This window comes from Pimephales promelas, chromosome 23 (assembly GCF_988280905.1).
Source record: "Pimephales promelas chromosome 23, fPimPro1.hap1.1, whole genome shotgun sequence".
Taxonomy (NCBI): Eukaryota; Metazoa; Chordata; class Actinopteri; order Cypriniformes; family Leuciscidae; genus Pimephales; species Pimephales promelas.
This window is the reverse complement of record NC_142791.1, coordinates 13,393,304-13,403,800: the sequence shown is the minus strand read 5'-3', so window position 1 is coordinate 13,403,800 and position 10,497 is coordinate 13,393,304. Positions and strand designations below refer to the sequence as shown.

The 10,497-nt window shown below is 36.7% G+C and overlaps 1 protein-coding gene across 2 annotated transcripts; it reads right to left on the bottom strand.

Moving 5' to 3' along the window:
- Window positions 1–34: 34 nt before the first annotated feature.
- On the bottom strand, window positions 35–3,255 carry swi5 (SWI5 homologous recombination repair protein). 2 transcript variants are annotated; one of them, XM_039675833.2, is made up of 5 exons: window positions 2,980–3,255; window positions 2,830–2,884; window positions 2,565–2,662; window positions 791–885; window positions 35–547 (listed from the first exon to the last, which is right to left on the bottom strand). In XM_039675833.2, the coding sequence occupies exons 1-5, from the start codon at window positions 3,078–3,080 to the stop codon at window positions 357–359; spliced, it is 540 nt and encodes a 179-aa protein (XP_039531767.1). In that variant the 5' UTR covers window positions 3,081–3,255; the 3' UTR covers window positions 35–356. The 2 variants fall into 2 exon arrangements, with proteins under 2 accessions (XP_039531767.1, XP_039531768.1); XM_039675834.2 differs by having other exon boundaries at window positions 35–496; window positions 2,980–3,254.
- Window positions 3,256–10,497: the final 7,242 nt, after the last annotated feature.

Below are 10,497 nucleotides of genomic sequence, written 5' to 3'. Positions count from 1 at the left end.
ATTTTTTGGTAAACTAGTCCTTTAATTCACCAGATTTAGATGACATTCTCTCTCATGCACAATAACACCTCTCATTTGGTGCAAACGCAATGTGAGGAAAACACTGAGGCAATTCTTCTCACAATATTGACAGAAGCATTTCCATTTCTTTGAAGCTTTATATGCATCATGGAATTCGTTTGCCAGAGTTAACCACGTTCATTTCACTTCTTAATTTTACTCATTCAGCACAAGAGCATGAAGAAAACAATACTAACGAGTGTAATTGCAATAAATAAAAAGATAAAACACAAACAGTATTATGAAGCCTTCCAGTTATTCCATCTCCTCTCCTGAAGCTCAGTCAGTCTTCCAACTCAAGGCCAAAGTGACTGTACAAGTCTCGTGTGGTCACTCCACGCAGGCCAGCTGAGAGACACAGAGAGGCGGTTGTCTTTGTCAGTGGTCACATGGGGGAGAATGATGTGGCACAGACCCCCTCTGGCCCTCAGACCATCTGAAGTCACCGAGAGGCCAGAGCAGACAAGAAACTCATCTTGCTGGGAGTCTGAAAGGGTCCATTATATCACAGAATACAGTGGTAATACTGGAGGAGGCCATTATCATAATCTTGACACTAGAGAGAAATGCCAAGCGTATGGAGGCTGTAACCCACTTATATGAGTGGGATGGGAGAAGTGTGTAGGCCACAAGTGTTTATGAACAGTACATCATGGTATGAAATGTTTTTATGTTGATATCGGACACCGTTATATACTATTAAACAGACAATTGATCCACCAACTCTTACCTAATGTGCCCAGTAAAGTTTGTCCGATGTCTTTGATGTCATTGTATTCGTGCAGCAGGTCTATGTGCTGATCCAGCTCTTGTACAACAAATCCTCTGTAAATACAAGGACAGAGTAACACAAGCTCAATTTAATCTGACAATAAATAACAATGATAAAACACTTTAATGAACAACTTAAACGGACCATATTATGCATTTTAGATTTAAAGCAATTTTTTATTTAAAAGAATTTGTTTTTGTTCAGCCAAAAGAATTTTTTACACCGATACTGTATTACTTAAGAACGCTCAAAATAAAGCACAAGTCACATTTTAAAGAGTTAGTTTACTTGTCATAATTTCTGCCATGAGTACTCAGAGTATTTGGGATGGTAATGGAAATAACAATGTTAATATGTTTGTACTGGGTGGAGTAGTTCTGCTTAGCTGCTGCTGCTGATCAAGTACGGCACTTGCTACAGCCAACACACACACGACACGCTGCTGTGAGCAAGACATGCTGCTGCTGTACAAAAGCGTGCGAGAATTACCAGTAGCAGATCTATACAGGTGGAGCTGGGGTAGGTGGAGGGTTTCTGAGAGTGCGCTGAAAACAGCTACAGCAAATGCTGAACAAGTATTTAAAGGTTGAGCAGCTCATTGGCTACAGATACAGTGGGAACCAATCAGCTGTGCCATGGAGAATGATTGAGTTAAGGTCAGCCATCTAAAGTTTTATTATGACAGAACTTATTAATCACCCTAATGTCGTTCCAAACCCATAAGACTTCGTTCATCTTCAAAACACAATTGAAGACATTGAAAAAAAAAACATTGATAGTCCATGCAACTACTGCTTTGATGCTTCAAAAATGTTCATAAAGAAATCGTAAAAAAATTCATATGATTAAATGGTTTATATGATGATCAGACTGAATTTAGGCTTTTATTCAAATATAAACATAGATCAGCTTATATAAAACAGAAGCTCAAACACGCTGTGTAACACGAGAACGAACCTCATTGGTTCTCAATCTCTTCTGTTTAACATTACTGATGCGTTGATCAACGTTTATTTGTGAATAAAAGCCTAAATTCAATCTGTTCCTCATTTAAAGCGATCATGTCTCTTCAGAAAATTTTGATTCTGATTTTATGATCTCTTCTTTAACTTTTAAAAGTGGTTGTGTAGACTGTCATGGAGGGACAGAAAATATCTTAATTTGTGTAAACGAAGATAAACGAAACGTCTTACGGGTTTGGAAAGAATTTTTGAGTGAGCTTTCCTTAAGTTATTTTAATCCTGAAAAAGCCTGACCTATGAAATAAAAGTCAGAAAAATCTACATTTTTTAAAATGGAACAGTTTTGATCATGTTGATAGATTAAAGGCCTTATTTATGTATAAAATATGATGCAGTAGACGTTATAGTGTTATTGATGCTGCTTTCATTATTTTATTTTGGAGCTTTTGGAATTCAATTTCATTACATGGAAACGTGTCACCAGGATATTCTTCAAAACGTAATTTGTGTTCCACAGAAAAAAAGAAACATGAGGATGAATAAATAATGGAAAAATTTTATGGGTGAATTATTCATTTTTAAAAATATGCATATGATTTTTTAAAAACATCTTTAATGGAAGCCAATTAATGTCTCACGTTGTGTTTTTGTGACCTCCCAACAACCTTAAAATGAAAAAAAAATTCTAAACCTAATATTCTATACAGTATCTTCAGTATGAACAAACAACAGCATCTCTTGTATCTCTTTTTCCCACATTCAATACCTACTCTTTTTCCAACAAGGCGATCTCTGAATCCAGCCGATCAAGTGTTTTCTTGAGCTCTTCAGGGCACAGGGGAGATTTCACCATACTAGACTTCTGGACCTATGACAGACCAAACACAACTCACCACCACATATCTATAAAAAACGTAATTCATATGTTATCAGTTATCAAACTCCCATGAATATTGCTTTTTACCTCTAGGCATCATGTCACAGACTACTACTAGTCCTCTTAATATTAAAACTGATTCAATAGACTTTACGTACAGGAGATTTAAAGCCTGAATTGACGCTCCTAACGTTACATCTGGGATCTGCAGGTCTGCATGGAATAAACAAACGTTGCTAAACATGATAAAACAGACTTTCTTAAGATTTTAATTCTTAAATCTTTACAGAGTGGATATATTTATTTACCTTCTTCTTACAGCCGCGCCCCCTTGTCTTGGCGTGAAGTTGTCGTGCGCAACATCTACAATGGATTTGCTTTTCATTTCTAGTTCCGCGGTCGCATTCATTTCTTCAAAATCCACGTTAAGTGTTCTAGCGGGTGGATTGTAATATATTAATATGCAAACAGCTGATTTATACGAGTTCTGACCGAGTTCTGAACGAAACGCTCTTTAGCTGTAAACAGTCGTGTGCTGTTTCTAGAATAAACTCGCGCCTTGGAAGCGTCACCATACGCAATCGCTCTGATTGGTCCGCTCTGGTATGAGCGTTTGGATTGGTCCATTGATGCACTTCCGGTGCACAACTTGCTGACAGATGTTGTTTCTGTAAACAGATTTCGAAAAATTTGTACAATTATTTTAAGTTGTATTTATGCTAAATTGTATTTATGCTAATTGCTTATAAAGAGTTTTCACAAAATTATTCAAAACACTGATACAACGGTTCTGACTGTTTTGGGCAAATCACATACATAAAGTAAAATATGTCAATTGTACTATATTGTTTTCCACTGACTTATATAAAGATATATAAATGTATTTATATAAAAATCAACAGCATTATTTTTATTGCGATATGGCGGGTTTTTTTGTAAGATGTAAAAGGAATATTTATTAGATTGTTATATTATGTAACTTTATATGTCTTTTGAATGTATAAATTGTATATATAATTACACTGGGAATGTTGGGAGTTTGTAAAATAACTATGGGTTTTGTTATTTTGCTAATCATAAACACTGCAGAGTCAAGATACATGAGCATAGGATACATAAACCAGTTCCATAATTTGTCGGAAGATGGCGGCCTTTCACAATTTATGCAAACGATTGACGATGGAACACTAGGTCCTGATTAGTATTTAAAATATTTAATTTGGAAAGGAATTATTAGTTTATCAACGTTTTAGAACTTAAAGCACAACCCGTGTTTAAAAAAGAACATATGCCTAAGAAAAACACTGCTTAAACGAGACAAAATGTGTTGTATTGTAGTCTCGTGAGTAAAAGTAATGGTAGGCTAAAGAGTTAGTCGCCTGAAATTGTTGAACATTTTCTCATTGTGCACCACACATTTATTTTAAAATGCTTCACTTACATTTACACCTATTATTTAACCCAAAGACAATTGATAATGAAATGTGTAGTAATATTTATAGAATATAGCTAAATCTCAACCCAAGTTACAGAATGAAAACCGAAACTGAAGAAATATTTAAGTATACAGAAGTAAAAGTGGGCTCCATTGAACAGTGACCTCCACGACACCACTGACACCAATGCCTCTCCGAATCACTGCACACAATTAAAGAGTCCCTTTATTTAATGAACAAACTGTATAATGTGGAAGGATAATAATATCTTAGTAAAACTGCAGGGAATACAGGAGCTAAACTTCACACAAAGAACTAGAATGGATAAAATCACATAAGACACTAGGTGTTGCTATGTGGTTGCTAAGGTGTTCTGAGGGTTTTCAGTTTTACCCGAGTGACTTCTTCAATACACGAGAGATATGAGTTATTACATGGTTCTTCGAGAAGACTTCAGTTTCAGAGGAAAGAACCAGGAGCTGGAAATTGACTTGTGCTCCAGATTTCCCCTGACATTTAGATGTAGTTATTGGGGAAGCTGTTAAACTTGATCACCTGAGCTGGTGTTTCAGAGTCTCTGCTGCACAGGGACAAACAGCTGAAAAGAAGTGTGTGAAAGAAAGTAGTACGTCAAACACTTGATCTGACGCTTGTGCTTGTCTGAAGGAATGTGTTATGACATCCATGAGGCCCTGTAAGATTTACAATTATCATTCACGACATATACTTGGAGAAGAAAGTCTTTGTTATATATATATGTGTGTGTGTGTGTGTGTGTGTGTGTGTGTGTGTGTGTGTGTGTGTGTGTGTGTGTGTGTGTGTGTGTGTGTGTGTGTGTGTGTGTGTGTGTGTGTGTGTGTGTGTGTGTGTGTATATAAAATGTCAAACACATACATATGGACTTGTTTTTGCAAGAATATGCTCATTGAGCTGCATTAGTGAAGTGTTTTAAACAACTGAAACAACTACAAAATATGGAGTGTTTTAAAAAAAAAATCCCAACTCTGCAATAAGTTATGATGTAACATGTGTGATGTATGGTTTCTGATGTAATCATATGCAACTAAGCAAGCGCTTACCTTTCCTTTGTGCTGCAGATTTATCTTGCTCAGGGCTGAGTTTGAGACCAACCACGTTCACTGGACACATAATATCTGCTCAAAATCCGCTCTCTGACGCTGAATATCTTATGGCAATTTCAGAAGCCATCTGCCTATGGTTGAATGGGTAGTGTCAAAGGAAGAAGGGTTTAAATACATGAATGAAAGGAAAATGACAAATTAGTCCATTTGTACAGCACTCGTCTTGAGCCATGTTTGTTTATTCTCAGTGTCTCCATACAAAGAGCAGGAGGATGTGAGTGGATAGGAGGAAAAATCCTCATTTCCTCCAGATTTAAACTAACAAGCCTGCGGTAGGCTCTCTAGATCTCACACCAAACAAACTGTATTTGCATGATTGTGTCTGTTTATGTCTGCAGAATTGTAAAAATCTGCTGATAAAACCAGCTTAGACCAGCAGGAATGGTGGTTTTATGCTGGTTACTGTTGGTTTGGTGCTTGTCTAAAGGCCTGTACACAACCTTTAACAACCTGGCCATAAGGTTGCTAACTACTTGTGTGGTGGAGGAGGCTGTTACAGCATTGTAGAGGGGGGACCACTGCAACCACAGAAGCAGTATGTGTCCAAATTTCAATCTTAACCGTTCTATTTCATCAGAAACGATCTTAAAACAGGGCAATCCATGTTCTTTAAGTGTAAAATACCGAAGTTGTCACAGCACGGTTGCCAACTCTCACGCATCTGGCGTGAAACTCCCCCTTTCAGCATCAATCTCACGCTCTCACGCACACGAAAGAAATGTCACACCAAAATCCTCCGAAATGTCATACATCTCTATCCGTTAATTTTCTGTTGATGACAGGAGAGGAGTTTTAGACCTACTATACTGTATGAACTTTGTTGGAAATTTCAAATGGATCCAACCCGTTAAACGTGCCGTTTTATCCACATAGGTAACATTACCGGTCCCTGATTTCCCTATTAAACGTATCCTGGTAAATTCAGCATCATTTTAGGGATTTTAACATCTTTTTTTCTCTTCTTTATCACAACTCAGCTGCTTCTCCTCATTTGACTTGCTGGTATGTTTACATTTGCGAAGCTGTCAACATGGCCGCCACGTCCCAGAATGCAACGCGGCGCCCAAGCCCTATCCTTACCGTTAGGAAAAGTGTTGAACATCTTCTCCTCAGGTAACTATTTTAACTTTATGCTAAAAGTTATAAGCCACAATGAAGCCAAAATGACTTTAGTTATCGTGATTCAGTGAAACGGGCCAGTCATCATCATGGTAAACAAATCAAGACTGGCTGGTTAAAATTCTGTCATTATTTATTATGGGCTCTATGCACGGCAGTATTTCCGGTGAAGGTGTAAGGATGCTCGATAACTTCCGCCGATCGTAGAGTCCAATGCAATACCGAGAATTTATATTGAATTTTATACTCCATGGTTATACTAAAGAAACGTTAGTCACAAAAACAGATAAAACAGACACCACTCGTTGTAAAGCTTCTTTTTAAAATTATATTAAATAAACATAGCTATACATAAAATTACATCTAAACGTGTGTACGTTTTGTTTTAATGACGGGAGGACATATTTTGAAGACTCTGCCATAGTCCCGTTTTCCTCGGTTTTCCTCCGCTTTAATCTACACAACCGGAAATGGACGAGCATCCTTGCGTCAAATGCGGAACTTATGCTTGCAGCCCATAGACCTATTGTGTTTTTAAGTGAAGTAAATGATGACAGAATTTTCATTTTTTTCTTTTTAAATAAGTCTTTCAAATTAATCGAAAGTCCATCGGACTCATTTCTATTGCTGTCCCCAAACAAAACACTTGTGTTGCTTCATAAATCCACTGGAGTTACTGGATAGGCTATCTTTTAATGATGTCTGTCTTACCTTTTGGGATTGAAAGTGGTAAATGTGTGGACTGTCAATGGAGGGACAGAAATCTCTCAGATTTCATTAAAGATCTTCATTTGTGTTTCCAAGATGAATGAATGTCTTACAGGTTTGGAACGGCATGAGGGTGAGTAGCCTAAATTATGAATAATTAAATCTTTTAGTGAACTTCAACATTTTGAAGAACGAATCATTTTCATTTATGCATAAATTAAGTATATAATACTATGCACGTATTCTTGCTTAAAATAAATTAATTTAAATGAAAATAAATCACCGCACAGACATTTTTAAGTGATGACACAAAGACTACCCTTACGAAAATGAACCATGGTATTATTACAGTAAAAGTGTAGTATACCATTTGTATAACCACAGTTTTACCACAAATACCATGGTTCAACTAATGTAGCAAAACCATGGTTATTTTCATAAGGCAAGTTGAATCACAGAATTGAAATGTAAATTTAACACACTGACATGATATAGATGTGAACACATGCTCCAAAGACTGCAGTGTATTTGCATTTCATCATGTTTGTAATGCATATAGCCTCCCACCTCAGAGAAGCATCTACAGCTCTTCCCTGTGTCACCGTTAAGCACCCGACACACACTCATATACGGTGGCAGAGAGAATGGAGAGAGGCCAAGAGATCATTGACAGAGAGAATGAGGTTCATCCCAGTGAGGGATAATTCAAGGCATGTCATAAAACATCAATACTGCTCCAGAGGTCTGGCCAGCACAGCTGCATGCTGGGAAACATTACAGCCTTAAATAATTCAGCATAGGAAGAAAATCCTTAATTTTTATAAAACTTTCACATCTGACTACACACATACATACTGTCATAATATAAGTCACCTATATGTTTTTAATTATAACACTGTGTCTTTATAAATTTCCCCAAAATGTTGTGCTTATTAATATTAATTATATCATATAATTTGATATATTATTCGTTGTAGTGTGTTAGTATTGAAACTCTTCACTGTGACACAGCAAAGTTCACATCCTCCATGCCTCTCCATTATCATTGAATTGTGAACGTGATTGGAGTGCCAGATTTACTTGATTAGTCATGATTTATAAATGCTCACATCTGTCTACATCCTACAAGACGGATAATGCTGCAGTGACTTTGGCACTGAAAAGTCTTTGAGAGCTCCAGCCAACTCTGAAGCACAGTGAACCCAGAAGACGGTGGATTGATGTTATCAGATTCTCCCAATTCAATCTGACAGAGAGCACATCCAAAACAAATCTTTTAGGACGACTGGCCTGCTTTGCAACAAAATGAAAGCAAACATACATCATCGAAATAATTGTTGCATAGATATTATGTAATAAAATAAAGAGAAGTTAAAATAGATAAGAAATTCATGTTTATATACAGTAGTTTGTTTTGTTTGTATGCTAACAAACACGTTTCTGAAACAGGGGCAGACTGTTTTTAATTGTAAACTGGTTAATTTTTTTTTTTAAATCATTTTTTTGATTCAGTGCAGCATGCCGAGTTGAACGATACCCAATTTTCCCATTTCAGCCATTTTTGGTGTCTGCCTTTTTTAATTTTGGGGATTAGCACCTTGGCAGGTATCATCGAGGTGTGGTCAAAAGTGAAACAATGAAACTTCCAAAAATTAGAATAACTTTTGATTAAATTAGCCTATTGTAATGAATCTGGTCTTTGTATTTGGGTCATGCCAAGAAGATACCAATTTTGTCATAGTCAACTAAACTTACTGTCCCCCATTTTGTTGTTCTTTAAAAACCTACTTTTTCAAAATTCTCTTAGACCATTTGTCTGATTTTCACCAAATCGAATCATATCATATACCATGGCAGATTTTTTTTTTTTGGATTTCGTGTCGATAGACAAAACCATTTCGTATACCGCTTGAACAAAGTTGAGACTATTACATGTTGCAGACTGATCTCATAAAATAAAAAATATCTAAATAGATCACACGCCAATTCGTATTTCCATTTTTGGCGTGCTATTAACACGCATAATCGCTTTTCAGAGTGTATATGAACGCCGTTGACTTAAAGGGTTAGTTCACCCAAAAATGAAAATTAAGTCATTAATTACTCACCCCCATGCTGTACCAACCCCGTAAGACCTTCGTTCGTCTTCGGAACACAAATAAAGATATTTTTGATTAAATTTGAGAGCTGTATAACTACCACATTGGCTCCTAAGGGACTGCCTCTTGACGGCCCAGAAAGTCAATGAAGAAAATGTTTAAATATCCCAAGTGACTACCGTGGCTCAACTATATGTTTATCAAGCGACGCGAATACTTTTTGTGCGAAAAAACAAACAAAAATAACGAGTTTATTCGACTATTTTTTTTCTTCCTTGTAGGCCAGAACGAGACTTCCTTAGATTTCCACGACGCATGCGCGAGAATTGATATCTGCTTACACCAGCTTACACTACTTCAGATCGCAATTCTCGCGCATGCGTCGTGGAAATCTATAAGGAAGTCTCGTTCTGGCCTACAAGGAAGAAAAGAAATAGTCGAATAAACTCGTTATTTTTGTTTGTTTTTTCGCACAAAAAGTATTCGTGTCGCTTGATAAACATATAGTTGAGCCACGGTAGTCACTTGGGATATTTAAACATTTTCTTCATTGACTTTTTGGGCCGTCAAGAGGCAGTCCCTTAGGTGCCAATGTGGTAGTTATACAGCTCTCAAATTTAATCAAAAATATCTTCATTTGTGTTCCGAAGACGAACGAAGGTCTTACGGGGTTGGTACAGCATGGGGGTGAGTAATTAATGACTTAATTTTCATTTTTGGGTGAACTAACCCTTTAACGTTACATTACTGTATATATAAATATATGACCTACCCCAACCCTGTCCCTAAACCTACCTGTCACTGGGGTTAATAGCGTAGCGAAAGCGAATATCGCTATTCGTTTCGCTCGGACATTTAATGGAGTGTACATACACGCGGAATCACTCGGACATTTAACGGCGTAGACATATACGCATACATGCGGATAGCTCAAAATGCATATAAATAACACGCCACTTGAAAGTGACGTGTATGTTTGCGCAAAAGTCATGATGTCATGTTGCAGGTAGAAACATATTTCATCTGGAATCACAAAATGATCCAACAGGTTGTCTAGGAAATATCATATAATGTAGGTTATAAATTCATATTCAACTTTAAAACATGCGAAAAAGTTTTCAACCAATTTATTGTCCACAGTATTCTTAATTGTATTACCAATTACAGGAACATTTCGGCATCACTTTAGAACAAGAAACAATATTGTTGACCTATATCTGAAACAAAAATACTGTGATAAAGTAGTGATGCAAAAACAATTCAGAAATAATAATAATACAGTTGGTATTAACAGGCACTGAAAAGTGTATGAGTGCGCGTAT